The sequence below is a fragment of the Echeneis naucrates genome, chromosome 7 (assembly GCF_900963305.1).
Source record: "Echeneis naucrates chromosome 7, fEcheNa1.1, whole genome shotgun sequence".
Classification (NCBI taxonomy): domain Eukaryota; kingdom Metazoa; phylum Chordata; class Actinopteri; order Carangiformes; family Echeneidae; genus Echeneis; species Echeneis naucrates.
In genome coordinates, this window is record NC_042517.1 from 12,317,748 (window position 1) to 12,334,771 (window position 17,024).

At 39.6% G+C, this 17,024-nt stretch overlaps 2 protein-coding genes across 6 annotated transcripts; one reads left to right on the forward strand and one right to left on the reverse strand.

The window, feature by feature from the left end:
• Positions 1-1,165: 1,165 nt before the first annotated feature.
• LOC115046519 (differentially expressed in FDCP 6 homolog) lies at positions 1,166-8,950 on the reverse strand. Of its 2 annotated transcripts, XM_029506955.1 has the most exons (12): positions 8,796-8,950; positions 7,255-7,395; positions 6,955-7,140; positions 6,029-6,256; positions 5,784-5,930; positions 4,706-4,768; positions 4,464-4,572; positions 4,076-4,374; positions 3,826-3,992; positions 3,187-3,385; positions 2,602-2,692; positions 1,166-2,333 (listed from the first exon to the last, which is right to left on the reverse strand). In XM_029506955.1, exons 1-12 carry the CDS (start codon positions 8,889-8,891, stop codon positions 2,137-2,139), a joined length of 1,923 nt encoding a protein of 640 aa, XP_029362815.1. In that variant the 5' UTR covers positions 8,892-8,950; the 3' UTR covers positions 1,166-2,136. The 2 variants fall into 2 exon arrangements, with proteins under 2 accessions (XP_029362815.1, XP_029362816.1); XM_029506956.1 differs by lacking the exon at positions 4,706-4,768.
• A 1,273-nt stretch (positions 8,951-10,223) lies between these two features.
• Positions 10,224-16,775, forward strand: troap (trophinin associated protein). Of its 4 annotated transcripts, none has more exons than XM_029506906.1 (14): positions 10,224-10,371; positions 10,735-10,835; positions 11,091-11,328; positions 11,433-11,907; positions 12,156-12,274; positions 12,459-12,510; positions 13,186-13,325; positions 13,411-13,465; positions 13,556-13,650; positions 13,764-13,850; positions 14,406-14,516; positions 14,612-14,918; positions 15,259-15,461; positions 16,205-16,775. In XM_029506906.1, exons 2-14 carry the CDS (start codon positions 10,774-10,776, stop codon positions 16,277-16,279), a joined length of 2,019 nt encoding a protein of 672 aa, XP_029362766.1. In that variant the 5' UTR covers positions 10,224-10,371; positions 10,735-10,773; the 3' UTR covers positions 16,280-16,775. The 4 variants fall into 4 exon arrangements, with proteins under 4 accessions (XP_029362766.1, XP_029362768.1, XP_029362769.1 ...); XM_029506908.1 differs by having other exon boundaries at positions 14,409-14,516; XM_029506909.1 differs by having other exon boundaries at positions 13,571-13,650.
• Positions 16,776-17,024: the final 249 nt, after the last annotated feature.

Consider the following 17,024-nt stretch of genomic DNA (forward strand, 5'->3'; position numbering starts at 1 on the left):
CGTCCTGAAGGTTGTTGTTGGTACTTTGTGTGAGTTCACCATGAAACTGCAACGGCCATGAAACTGCATGTATATATATATATATATATATATATATATATATATATATATATATATATATATATATATATATATATACATACATGCAAAAAGAATGCCTCTCTTTTTTTGACGGGGGTGAAGTAAGTTCAGTAGGCCTACATTTAATACAAGACACTTACAGTACAGTGGAGGACCAGAAAAAATCCTGTACAAAAGCAGCCTCAGTGTCTCCCCCTGCCCTTTTAATCACGCATTAACCAATTTCTAATGGCTAGTCATCAGTAGGCCATTAACACATTTAGAAAGTCTACACAAGCTTAACTTGCAGCAAATGTGAACCATCCCTTCTTACTGTCGGAAGATTTCACTGAGAGATTTTAAAGCGTATTAAAACATTACACAATATCTCAGGGGCTACTTCATCATAACAACTATCCAATCAATCCAATACAACAGCGTTGCCATGACATTTATCTGAAGGTAAACTTAACCACTTAACCTTATTTGGGCTAAAGTGCTGTTGTACTGAGGATCATTATAAAAAAAGGCATTTCAGTTTTTTGTTTTTTTTCCCCTTGCCATTTATAATGATTAACATAATAAACTGTAAAAAGATTTCTCTATTACTCTTTTTCCTGTTGAAATGTATGTCAGTAAGATTTAATTGGAATCATGTTTGATTTAGCAAGCACTAACTCAAAAATGAAACTATTTATTATGCCACCAGTAGCAGGTATCTTATCATCCTGTTGTTAAAATTCAATATTACAGATTAGAAAAAAAGTTCTTTTCCACAGGGCCTGAAGTATTTGTTTATTCCCCTGAATAGCATAATAATCTGAAAAATACAACAAAGGCATGAGGCTGTCTCAGTGCTGCCACCATAATGGAAACAATGCCAGAAATGAGAATTAGATTTTACATATTGAATCAATGTAGAGCCAAAATTAATTAATTAATTAACAAAAGTAACTTATACTGCATATGTAGTGTTTGAGACTGTTTCTCCTCTATGTTGTAATCCTGGAATTTGAATAATGTACTGTAATGTTATTTGTGAGAGAAAGATGCTGAAAAAAATATTAAATAGACCAAAAAAAGTTTGTCTGTTTGTGTGTTTGGTTTTTTTTTTTAGTTAAGAATGAAAAACATGTTTTAGGCCAATGTGTAGTTTGTGCAGTTTGTCAGGTGATGTCTCTGTTCACTCGTAGGAGCCAGTGGGTTTCATCAGTGGGAGGTGTCAAATTAGTCAGCGATGATAGAGTTCACATTTGAATAAATGAGACTGACTCAAATTCAAACTAAAGCGGATGTGTGGTTTCTAACTTCAGCACTGTTGACTTCACCCTCTTTCACTGTGTGTGGCCTTTGGAATTTGTGTTACACCTGTTTTATACAGTCCCAACTATTCATAGTTTCATGTATCACTTCAGATCTTGATGAAAATGATGACTAATTCATGTTGCACATTTTCAACAGACTAAAAGAACAGCACATTTCTGGTTATGGCACTGAGTCACTTTTTATTTACAATTATGTTAAATGACTGCAGAAACAGGAACTGCATTGAGTCACTTTCTTCCCCTCCCCTCTCTTGTCTCTACATTTCTCTTTCCTGTTTAAGAGGGCTGATTCTATTTGGACCGAAATTGCAGCAAACTATAATACTGAAACAGTTTTTCTCATCAAAGTCAAGCAACCAGAAAAAATATGTAAAATTTCACAATTCTTTTCTCTATATTCCAGAGGTAAACAAATGAGCCTCCATTATATATGTAACTCTTGCTCTTTAAACGTAAACTAACCTTGAACTTTCAGCTTGTCTCACAACTCATTCTCTTTGCACTGAGGTATCCTTTTTGTCCAGGATTTCACGTGGGTTGCAGTCAAAGCGTTAGTGGAGCAAACACTTGTTTTACACACATATTTGAAGCTGTTGCTGCCTGTGACGTGCAGTCAGTTAATTCAACATTTACTAAAAATAGTAGTACTGGTAATTCAGTTTTAAGTGTAGATATCCCACTGCTTTCACATATCACGTATCACGCATTCAGCTCCTACTGTGATCTGCTCAGCCGCTCAGAGCCACGTTTCTTATGGGATATCCATGTCGCCATTAGAGGCATGGGAGTGGCGTTTTTCTATATCACACCCAACACTGTTGTCAACATTTTCTTTGCTCTCCTCATCCTTATCCTCCGATCCTGATCTCCTTCTGAGACGCAGGCCAGGATCTCTTTGTGTCGGGATCTGGAAGCTGGAGAAAGAGCTTCCCAATGATGGTCTTTTCTCTAAAAACAAAATCAGTGACAACAAAATGCTTCAGAAAGCAAATTCCACTTTGTAGCAGACAAATTAAATCAGAGGTCAGTCTGTGACAAGAAGTCTGACCAGTGAAGAAATTTATTAAAATAACAAATAGTCCTTATTCATGGAAAATGATTCAAATATTGAAACCAGCATAGAGAAAAAATGTAATTTAAGCAGAAGGGAATTTTATTAACAAGGTCCAGTACTTTTCTTCGTGCAGCCTTTTGTGTTGCAGCACGAGACACTTACCGCCTGGTCCGATCGGTCGCATCAGTCTGTTCATCTGAACGTTCCAGTGTTTCACGTTGGTGCTTGCCTGGCGAAGTTTCCTCTGTGCAGCCTGTCAGAAAAAAAAGCTCCTCAATAAAACACCTGTGTCATACAAGCAGCTGCCACCAGCACTTGAACAGACAGATGCTGAACCATCAACAACAGCACACAAAATTCAACTGAAAGCTCAGGCTTTACAGCCAACTTAAAAATAAACGCTAGAAAAAGTTATAATATAGTGAAATGTACAGTTCTGAGTCTGCTCAGTCCAGAATAGCAGACTGGTACTCAAAAAGGTTCTTTGACAAAATCTTAAAAGGACACAACTCTGTGGGATTTGTTTTGAATAGTTTCATTATGTTGAGGTGAATATTTGAAAATGCAGGTAATAATTGTTTAATTTGTGGGAAAAAAAGGTAAAAAAAAAAAACAGTTGGATGACTTTAAATACACATAAATCTAAATAAATTAGGTAGATTATGTTCTTGGCTTCCTCTTTTTTCAAGAAATTACAAGTTACCTTTCCGACTAAACTTAAATTGAGTTAGTTTTTTTGGTTCTCACCACAACATCCTGGTCGACCCTGTGCCGGTTGGCACGAACCTCCTCCAGCTGTTTCTGTGCTTCCTCCAGGGCTCGAGACTTGGCGTCCATTTCCTGCTTGAGCTCCTGCTTCTCCCTCTGTGTCTTAAGGATGTATTCCTCCTGTTCCTCCTGCAGGGACATCAGGGCCTTCATTTTCTCCTCCTCCTCAGCCAGCAACCTGGACAAAGCAGAGAACATCAAAATTTGGATTTTCTATAATCTGTGATTGACACTGACCTGTTTACAGGCTTTAGAGTGAAAAGGATTTAAAGTAGGGTGTTTGCAGATTTGGGTGATGAATCTATTTGCAAATTTTTACTTGAAAAGTTGAGCTTTCCAGAAGACCTTACAGAAACAACAACACAACAGCTCTGACTGAAGGCAACATTTAACAACTTCCTCGATTGGGAGCTCAACTTCCTCAGGAACATCACACAACATGAACTCCTTTCAGCAGGAGAGCTACAGATCGTTTGTCTGCACACAAAGACCTCCCTTCTTACGGATCATGCATCATCATTTGTAAGATTATTATTAAAGATTAAAGATTAGATTCAATTAAATGGTTTCTTACTGAATGAAACAGTTTGTAGGTAAAGACTAGTGGTCACACTCTACCCTGCTTGAGCGTAGCGGAAGGCCTCCTCATCCAGCCTGGCTTTGATCTCCTGCTGCAGAGCCTCCTCCAAACGCTTCTGCATCTCCTCCAACTCCTGGATCCTCTTCCTCTGCCGCTCTGCTTCTTCCTCCTTCAGAGCCATCTCTGCCTGCATACTGACCCGGGCCTTGAGAAGCAAAGACATTGACGGTCACATAGTTCCGCTCATGGATTCAAACTCTTGTCTTCCCTATGCGTCTTCACACTCACCTCCTGAGCTTCCCGCAACTGGACCTCCAGGGCCTGCTGGAGCTGCTCGTGCTGCTGGCGCCTCCTCTGCTCATCCTGCTCCAGGAGGGCCTGAGCCTGCTTTTGGGCCTCCTTCAGGAGCTCTAGCTCAGCCAGCTTACGCTCCCGCTCCTCCTGCAGAGCCCGCAGCCTCTGCAGCTCTTCTTCCTTGGCCTGCCGTCTTTTCTCCCGCTGTTCACGCTGTTCACGCCGCTTCAGTTTCAAATCTTTGTGGAGGGACGTTTTCCCCTCCACGTGTAGCCTGATAGCTGTTTGAATTGCTGCAGAAAAGATCATTGTCTTGATATCAAAATGAAGCGTTTCAACTTGATTGATGATCAATGTCAATTAAACATGAGTGTCCTCTCACCTGTAGTCCACTCCTGTCTCTGTTTGGTGTCTGAGGCGCTCATTTCATAAGTCTTGGAGAGAGTTTTAAGACAAAACATGCACCTCTTACCATCTCTGTCTGGGAGCACCTGTTCGACAAAGTTCAAATGGCATGGATCAATAATGTTCCAATTTTCATTCTTTGATTTTTCTCTTTTGTATTTGTTGTGACCATTTCTTTTATATACAGTGGTGAGGAGGGAAAAAAAACTGTGAACTCACTGGGAAAAGGATGTTTTTGATCCATTTTGAACGACCAAACAATATTTGATCATCGTCTACTTCCTATAATAAAGCATGATTTTAGAAAGGTTGTTTTTTTTTTTCCTTTGGAGTAACACATGTTGCAGTGTGTAGTGCTCTTGCTGGAAAATAAGTAGTACTTGACCAAATGTTTCTTTGCAATGTGCTTACTGTGGTACTGTGTGGCAATGGTGGGCTAATAATTGACTCAATTTTGACATCACATGCCGCCAAACACACCCCGAGGAACAGCTCTGTGAGATTTGTGAAATGTACAATTTGGCTGTGAATGTGAGAAAGACAGATCTCAGTTTCCAAGCACTGTGCTGGTTCCCAACCTTTTTGGGTTGTTGATTCCTAAATAAGAGGCAACACCTACTTTGGGAGTGTCATCATTTTGTACCTGCAGTTGTTTATATTGCAACAAAATCTTAGAGGCGTAGATGAAAAGGTGTAGTAGTAGCAGGAAATTTTTCAGAGCCTTGGCCAGGGGTGGTGGGGGTGGGTGGGTCAGGGTTAGGGGGTTTCTTTAAGATATACAAAGTTCAAGCAAAGTTCAAGCATTCACTTAACTTAAGTGAATGCTTGATGCAGTGCGAATCAGTGATTTTGTAAACTTCACTTAAGTCTACAAAATCACTGGGTTTCTTCTCATTTGCAAACTTGATGTAACATAATGTTGAATCACATTCCAAGAATTTTCATACGGACTCCTGTGACTCCTCTTGACCAGTTAAAGGTGCATACATGTCATGCTTTACTCGAATATTTTGGAGGGATTATTTGAGTTCTGAATAGACCATATTTCCCATCAGCTCACAGGAGACACTAGCGAAAATAAAAGTAAATATCTGGTAACCATCTTGTGAACCTTTCTTCTTCATATTGCAACACCTTAGGGAGGTCCCCACCCCCAGGTTGGGAACTGCTACAAAACAAAGTAAATAAGCAGTATGTATTTCTTTTCTGAAAAAACTCACAGAGAGTTATGAAAACCCACAGGTCCTTCCAGTGTTAAGTGTTTAGCTTTGCAAGATGATCATCTCCAGCTGCTTACCTCTACACAGCAGTTCCCATCCAGAGCTATGTTGCCCTGGCAGTCCTTGCGGTCTTCCCCAGTGTAATAGGACAAGTTGCTCGGCCTCAAGGTGAACCAGCGTTCCTTCCAGTTTCTCCTAAGCTGGCCTTTTTTCCACAGATAACCCTGCATGCACCAAAATCAACACACACACTGTCACGGCCAAAGAGAAGCAAACGTTGGAAATCTAAACATAGACTTCTGGTGGCATATGGATCTCCTACCTCTTTGAGAACATCACCAACTATCTCCCTGTACACTTCTTCTATAGCCATGCTGATTATGCTTTTATCCATCCCTCTGGTTATCTTTCCCGAGTTCATCATCTCCAGAAAAACCCAAACAGTAATGCCACTCTGCTGCACAGAGTCTTGGGAGAAGAAGTCCTCTAATTCAACACAGTTGAACTCAGTACTCATGGCCATGCATACCTTTTTAAGGAGGTACTCCACCTACAGAGGTAAAAAGCAAAATGTCTTGAGAGTGAGAATTTATTATTTAACAGTTCGTTTCAATTACCAATATTTTCTGCATTACAATGAAGATGACAGCCAAAGACTTTTTCTGTACATTTCTAAATCAAACTTCGTTTAACAAAAATATTTATTGCATAGAGATCAAAGAATACCACAGATTTCTCAGTCAGTGGTCAGTGTGTAAAACCAAAAGATGCCTCTTAACTTGACAGAAAATATACTGCCCTTGAAATGTAGGGCTTTCTCATGGCAACTGCTTTGAAAACACTTGACAGGAAACCAAAACGAGTGCTTGCAAGTGAGAAACAAGCCCACATGCTGCTGCACAAAAGAGCACCATGTTCCATGATGGCAACAATCAAGGTTTCATCTGGGGTGCAGTTTGTGACTGCTAATGCTCTGACATTATTCATAGGTCACAGGTCACTGACTAGACCTAAATTTATGCTCAACAACAGAGTATAACTAAAAACATTCCTGGCTAAATTTAGAAACAATCTACCATGAATGACTCAAACTATGTGTATTTTTTTTTTTTTTTTCAGTCCAAGCGTGTTTTGAATAAAAAGGTGTGAAGTAAAACTTAGTTGTTTTATGAAAAACTGTAACTGTAACTGTAGAGAGTGACAGTGATGAAATTCTTTGAAATGTAGATATTTGGCAGATGAACGTACCTCATCAGGGACCATAACCAGAGGGTATTTGTCCTCGGACAGAAAATTAAAAAGACACCACAGCCGAAAAGCATCCTTCTCTGGCAGGACGGTGCTGCTGTTTTTATCAGTCTGGTAGTTTTTCTTTGCTGTAAGTGTCCAACAGAGCTCATCTACGTTCTCCTTATTAAAAGAGCCTTCCACAACCTACAAAAAAAAAAAAAAAAAAAAAAAAAAAACAACCCCAAAAGACAAAGCATTATCCTTGAGGTCAGAGCCATAATTCAATCACAAAAGAGCAGGTATTTGGGGTGTTTTCACCTTATCCAGAATGTATTTGTTGAGATATGGCATGTAACCCTGACTGGAAACTGGGCCATCATCGTCATCCCTAAAGTGCTCCTCCAAAGCAACAGGGTCATGTGGGATGGAGAGGACTGTGCACAGGTTGTGGGACAACACCTGAAAAATCATAACGTACATGATTAAGATGTTTCACACTGTAGCTATGTAAAAAAGTAAAGTAGTGACGATTGACCGATGTAATGTGTGACGTGTGACGTATCACGTCTGCCAAAGCTTAATAACATTTAGGCAAAACAACAACCTCCAGTGGAAATCAAAATTTGAATTTCTGTTGCATCATATTTTTAAAAAAATGTTTACACGTTTGTTTGTTCAAACATAATCCAAGCGAAATTACACTAGTTACAATAAAATTGCTAAAAAGCAATAAAGCGTTAAACGATGAAATTCAAATATTCAGAAAACATAGTAAGAGGTCAGGTGATGTTACTGTAAATGACACTGGCTGTATGTCTCAGTGGAAACTGTGGAAACATGTCATTTTGGTTTTTCAAAAGAGGTTTTATGTCATTAAACCTACATCTCAACTCTGAGTACAACATGCATATCTCTTGCAGTTTATCAGACAGTCTCCGTGTATTGAGACATAACCACATCCTGTTTCTGAGCTCCTGTACACTACAACATCTGCCACTTTTGAGACCAAGGCATGCAAACTGCTTGCCTGCAAGTATGTGTAAAGAACATGGTGCCTGTACGCTGGCTGCACGCATGAGGGGGATAAGCCCAGTCATGAGGCTGCCGAGCTGTGAGCCAGGAGCGGCAGGCAATCCATCGCAGGAGCGTGGAGGAGGCTGGAAATGAAGTCTGATCCACACCGAGACTCAGTGACATAATGATGAGATCAACAAGAATACAGCTACTTCATTGAAGCTCTGTGGCAAGAGTCAACAATACCCAACATGTTTCACTTTGTCCTGGCTCTCACTGTGACAATGTTCTTTGGACGTACACAGACTCATGTTGTGAACATAGTCTGTTCAACAGGCTGTTCTCTGGGCACATCCAGTGCCAGAGGACCCTTCGCACCACACGCTGGTACGCCGAGGCCCAGAGTAAGCACAGCTTGGAGATGAGGGCTCCCATTCATATACAAACTGAGAGCAAACTGTGACACTAGTATCTTGCCAGACAGAGCTGCACATTGTGCCCTCTTTCAGCAGTCAAAGTATTTTAGTCAAAATATAGGGAACAAATATGTTCCTCGCTAAACAGATTGTAATTTAAATCGTGTTCACACAGGAAATGATGATAAGATCATCAGATTGTGTAAATCCTTTTCACCTAAAACAAAAATATAGCAAAGTATAAGGAATTCACAGCATAAAGTTAGTTGAGCACTTCAAATCACGTTCAGTCCATCCTCAGAGTTAGGCCACGTGATGGAAGATGAGCTGAGGTAGGAGATTAGCCGAAGGTGTTAAATAGTAAGTGAATTCTTGGGCAAAAACACTTCACTATACTCCCATCATTCAAGCAGAGGACCCACCACTCACCTTCAGCTGGGACTTGGACACCTTACCACTCTTCTCCAGATCAAGGGCAGTGAAGCCGTACCATATAGATTTAAGCAGCTCAGACCGCAGATCCATTTCTGTGACAGCGTTACTTCTTCTACGTCTCTTCTTCTTCTTCCCTCTGGTGTTGACATGGGCCCCTGGGTGACAGGCAGACACCCACACAGCCTGCTGCTGTCAGGCTGGGACTTCACCAGTCTGCTGACAGTGACACCTGCTGGATGCCCACTGTCACCAAGAGAGTGGGAGTGTCCTGTTGTACCCCTCATGTTTTAATCCTACAAGGAGTTTTCAGATTCTTTTGAGTACACTTACATAATAAAAATACCCCATAATAGAAAGATTTAAAACTACATAATTGTACTACACATTATTGTATTTGATGAATGTTATTAGTTATGAATTATTTAACATGAAATTATTTGTGAATGTTGTACATGTATTTGTCTTTTTAGAACATTCAAGATTATTCTTTTTTTTTTTTTTTTTGCATTTAAAACAAAACTAAACTACAAAAAGTTGTTGCTAGTACAAGTTCAGTAAATTTTGACTGCTTTGTACATTGCTGGTTAGCCTTCTTTACAATATATATTTTATATTATTATATATTTTGTGTTTTGGGCTCCAGGTATAAACTTAAATGAGGTCAAATAATCTCAAGACAACAGCTCTGTGTAATGCCTCCCCCAGTGCTGCCTTCACTGACCAGTGATCATAGGGAGTCTTTAGGGACTGGGGTGACTAACTGGATGTAAGGGAACTAAAACACCAGGTTATTTTATTACCATTAAACTAGATATCATCATCATCATTTGCAAGTTACTATTTGCAACGATGAACTATGAGTTAGATTTTTTGACAGTGTACCATTAAACATTTATTTTTTTATTTCACCAATAGTCTATTATTAATTTGAGTCTTTCAAACTCTCTAAACACAAATTACAATAAGTGCACTGGCACTGTTTTAGCTCTTTGAATTTCCAATACCTAACATTTTGTGGTGGAAATAAAATGAATTTAAGGGAGTGGAAGGGTGACAATGTTAATACTGTTATCTGTCAAATACACATTCAGCCAGCATTTGCGCCATGGTTACTTATATACATTATTTCTACATAATATATATAACTTTAAGCTCATATAAGTGAATATTATTTTTAATAACAGACTCTGTTGGACTTTTCTTTTTTACTCAGTCAGGTGGGGGAGGCCGCGGCAAACAGCAGTCACGTGGTAATACTATTATCGCGTCGTTACCATGGAGCTGTTTATGAAAGTCCGCCTCTCATTGGGCAAACATGATCTCGTGACCATAAATTGCACAGTCATTGGCTGATACGGCCCCCGATGACAACCAATGACAAAGCGCGCTTTTTACAAACTGCATGGAGTCCAGGAAGTTGACAGAGCACCGTGGTGTGAAAGGGCTCAGCTGAGAATCTTTAAATCTGCACTGAACGGCCGGAAAACCAAAACATTTGGGATTAATTGTATGAGAAGGACTTTGTTGGATACCCACCAGGAAGTAACAGTGGCTCTTTAGTGCTTTGAAAGTATGTAGGATACGTACTAAACTGAGTCACATTCGTGTGTAGCTTGTGTGAACATTAAAAGATTTCTAATATTTCTAATTTACTGTTATGTTATTCTTTTGGTAATGTTTTCAAGCAACACGTTGATTTGTAACCATCCGCAGGCTTTTAGTACAATCAGTAATTGCTCCATTGATACAATAGGCTGTGTGGGATACGAGCCTTAACATCGTCTTTTTGGACTAAAGTGTGAAAGCTTTTGAGGAAATCGTAGGTTGTTGTTTTTCCTTTCTGCCTGCATTTGGTCCATCTTTGTTGTCCCTTGCTGTCCGTCTGTATGATGTTTCACACCTGGTTTTATTGGGTTTGTGTTTCTTCATGTAGCTCCTCTCACCTTCACTTCCTCCTGCTCCTCCCGTCACTATGGAGCCCTCCGCTGTCCTTCGTCAGCAAAGCCAGAAGAAAGTCTGCAGTGATTATCTGAGGTAAGGCTGCTCATTAAAAAGTACAGAACTAGTTTTGTTTCCTCCTCGACCTCCACTGGGCACAGAGATTGTTGAGCATCAAAAATCTACTTCGCAATTTTTTTTTATTATTGTTTTGTTGAAGCAACATCCTGATCATGTAATCTGTGGTATTGTGTTGTGTTCATAAAGTAACATTGCAAGAGTTTTGCTGTTTAACTTCAGGTCACTGAAGATAAATAAACCATTATTTTATGATTGATTGATTGCGCACAGATTCAAGAATGAACAAAACAAAATGCCAGCAGACTCAAAGGCCTCCAAACATATGTCTGAGCCTCACCTCTCTAAACAAAAAAGTGAAAACACACATCCAGGGATCTCAGAAATGGGTAGAAAGCCGCCCGTGCGACCTGGCATGAGCAGACTTCCAGTGCTTGCAAAGACTCTCCATCTTCAGACCCCATCCAACTTCAGTCAGTCCCACTGTAGGTGGGAGGAGAAACCGCTGGCTGTAAGTCTCCCCCTTCATGCTGATTTGGTTTAAACATTTTCATTTAACCAGATGTTTGTTATATTCTTAATGCTTACATTTTTCTTATTTTTTTCCTTCTGTAGGGGAAAGCTAAGAAGAAAAGGCCATGTACCAGGCCTGTTCCATTTAACCTGTCACAGCCCAAGGGTTCACGAGCAACCAACGAAAATCAGAAACCTCAAAATGGACTGCAATCGCAGACCGGTACTGATTCTGTGCAATCGGACAACATTGTATGCAACGCTCGTCTAAAGGCTCAAAACATAAATTCAAAACCTTACAAACATCAAGCTGTGTCAAATGATGACCTGGACTCAACATATAAATCTCATCCAAAGCCTACATATATGTCACACCTGTTGGGGAGGTCTGGGCCGACCAACACTTTAAGGACTTCAACCGCATTGTCTGCTCCTCCATCAGCCAGTAACGCTCATAGTGCAGAAACCTGTTTGGAGAACATGAACCTGCTCAGTCTCAAAGAGTCGACCAAGACAATGCAGGCTAGGCAGAACACAGAGCTGACCACACAGGTTAATTTTTCAAAGGATTCATCTGGTAAGTCAGATATGGTGTTACTTTTGAGATTCCATTTTTGTTGTGAATGGTATCAGTAAAATTAGTTGACAAAAATTTTGAATGTAGTTTTTATGTCTGCTTGTAAATATGTTACCAAGTCCGTAATACAATTGTTGTGTTTAGTAACATAACATAAATGTGCAGTTTTCTTACTTGTCATTCCTCCCTTGTTTGTCTTTGCAAATATTTTCTAATCTTTTTTTTTTTTTTGGGGGGATGTATTTCAGACAAAGGGGAGAACTTCCAGTCTGACCATGCTGCTTTACTCAGTATCCTCCAGAATGAGGGAGTCAGCACCGCAGGTCTGCAATCTGCAACTCCACAGTCCAAGCCGTATAACTACCTGGTGAGATGGTTGGATGGTACTCCTTAACTGCTGCCTTTTATGATGTTTTTCGTACTAATGCTTTTACTGACAGCTCCATAATTGAGGTGTTAGTTTTTGATGTTTATATCTTCATCACAGAGATTTATCAGTTTTAAAATGTTGTCCAATAATCATCACCCGCTGATGCTTTTCTTGTTAACAGCCCCAGAGAGTGTCTGTGATGAAGACTCAACAAAAAGCTGGGCCCACCACAGGTTAGTGTGAAACTTTATTCTTATTTTGTATATTTCAAAGTAGCCACAGACCTGATACATTAAGATGTATCAAATCAATTATACATTAACGTGTATCAGCGATTATTCAATTAAAGTGTGAATTCAGTATTTCTGGAGTTGCTGGTAGATTAAGATGACCTTCGGTTTTACCAATTTATGATGTTTAGGTCTGACTCTTTATTGGCAGCAGTTTATTTATTGACCTTTATTTTACCAGGTAAAATGTTTGAGTACTAATTCTCACTTACAAGCGTGACCTGGCCAAGATGCCCCGGTAGGAAAAAAATACATAAATACAGATACATATAGACATAAAAACATACCCAGCATGGAAAAAAGAGGGCCAAGAAAAACACAGGAGCAAACGTGTAAAATAATAAGAACAGGAGGAAGAATAAGAATAAGTGAGCAAGCAATAAGATGAAAGAGGGGAGAACTAATGTGTATGTGAGAATGTACATTTGTACATGCGAATGAAGAAATGGTATGAAATAAAGGAGAGAATGTGTGAGTCAAGAGTGTTAAGTCGACAATATTCAGTGCCACTACTACAGTATGTAGGTGCAAAGTCCAGTGAAAATAATATATCATCACTTCACTTGGCCATTGGGGTCTGGTGAAATCGTGCTCTTTGGTGTCTTCTTATGGGATTAGTGAAGTTAGTGCAGTTCTCCCCGGACCATGCTGCTCTGCAAAGCATCCTTCAGAACGAGGGGGTGAGAGCTGGTGGGCCCGTAGGAGCCACACCCCGAAAGTCTGTGTGTCCATCAGGCAGAGGCACGTCAGTCTACACAGTACGTACACTTCTCTTTCCATTTTGTACATTTTATTTTACTTCATTAGTACATTGCTACACAGCTTTTGACACACTTCTCACAGGCTCAGAGAGTGCCAGTTAGAAAAAATCACGCAGAGGCACCTAGCGGACCAGCTGGTAAGATGTAGCAATGATCTTGCTTTTGTTATCTTATAAAACTGAATGCATCGCTATCTCCTTCCCTTTCATCCTGATGAGACTGAGCAGTTTTTTCCTCTGCAGTCGCACTCAGAGAGACTCCGCTGAGGAAATGGACTCCACAGAGAGTCCGTGACACCAGACATCAGCCATTGTCCGCTTTGGTCAGTGAACATGCACTCTGTACTCGTATCCTGTCTGCTCACCATGTTATATTTCCTGCACTGTCTTCTGTATCTCATGATGCTTTATTTATTTTATTTTTATGTTTTTCCAGAAATGGCATCTGTCGACACAGCAGTCCCCATACACTGCCACTCCCGGGCTTAGGGTCTGCAAAACCAATATTCAACCACAGCATGAGGTCAGCTTTGTGATGTTTACAGAGAATTTACCAAAAATATATTGAATTTAAATATTCTATAATGGCAAATGTGCAGTTTTCGATTTAGATGTATGAAAGCATTAGCAGGAACAGAAATGTCTGAACCACATTTGTATGGGAGTCGATAAAAGGCTATACAGTTCTCTATATACCCTTGCAGGGTCTGTGGATTAGTAAATGGGAAGTTATTTAATTCAGGGGAGATAATCGGTAGTCGATAATCTGGGATCATAACTTTGTTTTGCCCTGCTATGTGTTTATTCGGAAGAATGTATCACTGAGATAGGGGCAGAACATGGAAGGCTTTTTAATATTAAATTGAACTGTTTATTCAGGGATCTCAACAATCCTTTGGATGCCCAAGCTCAGCAAACTTGGTTTTCTGCCAAATATTTGAAGACAAGCTCAGAACAAGGATAGAATAGTTTTGTCAAAAGCGTTCTGCTGCTGTTTTCAGATCTTCTATTCTAACCAGAAATGGACATACTGTACTGAACTCCAGGTAATGATTCATATGATTCTCTGGGTTGGTAGCAGGAGGTCATTCAGAGACTGTTTGACGATCAAGAGGAGGAGGAGAACACTATTGTGACAGTCAAAGATCCAGATACACAAACACTAGAGGTCTCACTTCAAGCTCCAAGTGTAAGAAATCCAAAGCTTTACCCATAAACAGGTCCATATTGAATGAATTCCTTATGTGGTTGTATTTTGATTTGTTTCCTCCCTCACTTCTACAGACAAAGAGCTGCTCTGAAGAAAAGGAAGAGAAGGAAGAGACAAAGAGGGGTGACCTGAGGGGGGATGAAGAGGAGGAGCAGAGCCTTACAGCAAAACCGCCTTTCTTCCAAGCACCACAAAGAGAGTCCGTCATTTTTTTCTCAACAGGCAAAAAGCTCTTCAGAGCCCCACGTTTTCAGAAGCAGGAGAGCTCTTCTCAGGATCAGCATGATCCAGTTTCATCAGAACAGAGAACAGTGCAGCCAGCACATGAGGAGACACTGCTAACCGGTCCGGTCAACCCCCCTGCTCTGAGTCTGCAGAGAGGTAACGCTATCTCACCTTCTCATCCTGGTCACTCTGGTCTATAGTGATAAACACATATCTTCTTAATCCTTATTATTCTGGACTTAACTGAATATAAAATAATATCTTTCAGTGGACTTTGTGTGTGCATCGCGTATATTCCCATACATGTAAAATTTTTTATCTTAAGAAGTATGTTTCCTTTATCCAGAGTTGGGAAATATGACTCGTTTTATAATCAAGGTCATCTTATTGTATTTTGTTATCATTATTATTATTATTTTTAGAGACAACCTAAAATATTTTGCATCAAATTCTGCCATTTCGTTTATTTTCTTACATCTTACTTTTTATGTCCCAGATGTCATTGTTCAGAAGAGTTGTAGCCTGAGTCCTGCAGTTGCGTTACTGCGTAAGCGTCTTCCTCCTCTGGAGGAGCTGCGTATGGACGAGGAGGTGGCTACTTATACCTCAGTGCCTGTCCCAGCTGCTTCTGGGTCTCTCCCATGTTGGCCTCGCTGTGGAAACCCGTTGGCCACCATCCTCCATTTTGAAGAGTCCTCTGTGAGTACACCGCTGAGTGTGCAATGATGTATTAACAGCGCTATGTGCAACACTTTTAGTCACCAGTTGATCACCTTAATAATCACATTAATGAAGTGATTAACACAGTAAAAAAAAAAAACATGCTCACACAGTGGATTGTATGCAAAAAATGCTTTGAATGAGTTATCAGAGCAAAATATGTCACCTGTAAATTATTTAATTTGTCCAAACACAAAATACATTACCAAAAACTCAAAACAAATAACAAATGTCTGAAGGTTTTTTTTCCTCCTTAGAATCTACAATTTTCATGACACATCAAAATAACAAAAGTAAGAGAACAGAAGACATCAGGATAATACTGACGATTTGGTCTGATTTGAATATGAATGTGTCATCATGAGATTATTAAAGGTCCAACATGTTGGTAAGAGACACAGGGATGAATGAGCTGCTGATGGACAGATTTTGTTTCCTATGAATAGAGTCAGGCCATTTTACTAAGCTAATGCTAAGCTACTGACCTTAGCAGACATGACATTGTTTTGTCATCTAACTCTTACTGAAGAAAGAAAAAGATTGAACTGTTCCTTTAATTCAAGGCATAATTTGATGTAGCACTACATAGTTTTACAGCTCCAGGTTTTAATGTAACAATAACATCCTAAACCACACTTAGCTCTTTTTCTTTAAACTTTTACATACGTATTCTCTGCACACTGATACACAAAATAATAGAATCGTTTCCTCTTGTTCTTCAGAGGTTTGTCCCCATTGGCTTCGATTCCCCCTCTGGGCCTTCTTCTCCACACTGCTCTCCACTGCAGGAGAGATGATTTGCACTCCAAGGACAGTATTAAGTTTTATTGAGAAGATCCAGAGTTAATAAGTCCACTACCTTCCACTGACAAGACTTTCTTTAGTGGAGCTGAAGATTTTTGTCCAACACTGCTGTTGCCAGTCTTAAGACAAATCCAAGAAACATTACTGGTTTAAATGTTTTGTCTAATGATATTATGTAATATTACAGTACTATTATTGCTTTTTAATGGATGCTCCCTAAAAAATAAGGTTAAATGAGGCATCTTCTATACTATAGGAACTCACTCATGTAGACTAATTGTTATTACATATGTTTATGACATGAATCAGAATCTAAATGTGGGAAAAATAAGTGTCAATGAAGACATTCAACCCTATCAGTGTTATACAGTAACTCTAGTTTCCACATAGATTAGAAATGTCTCAGTGAATTGTTACTAGTTTGCATTTGCATTTTAAGAAACTTGTTTGGATTGAAAATGATTAAACTCATAATGTACAGTGTTTGTAATAAATGTGTATATGTGTTACATGCTTGCTAAGTGTGATTTTCTTTCCAGTTCTTCAATATGTTGAAGGGGCACTCCACCTGTTTTACACACCCAGGTTAGGACTCTTTGGCTGTCATTTTGGGAAAATGTTTAAAAATTAGAACATGGTGACCCTGAAGTGTGAACAATCATTCTAATGTTTACCAGGCAGAGAGGGCTGTGTTTGTTTTATTATTGGAAAGGATCCAGTGTTTTTTGGAGATTCAGA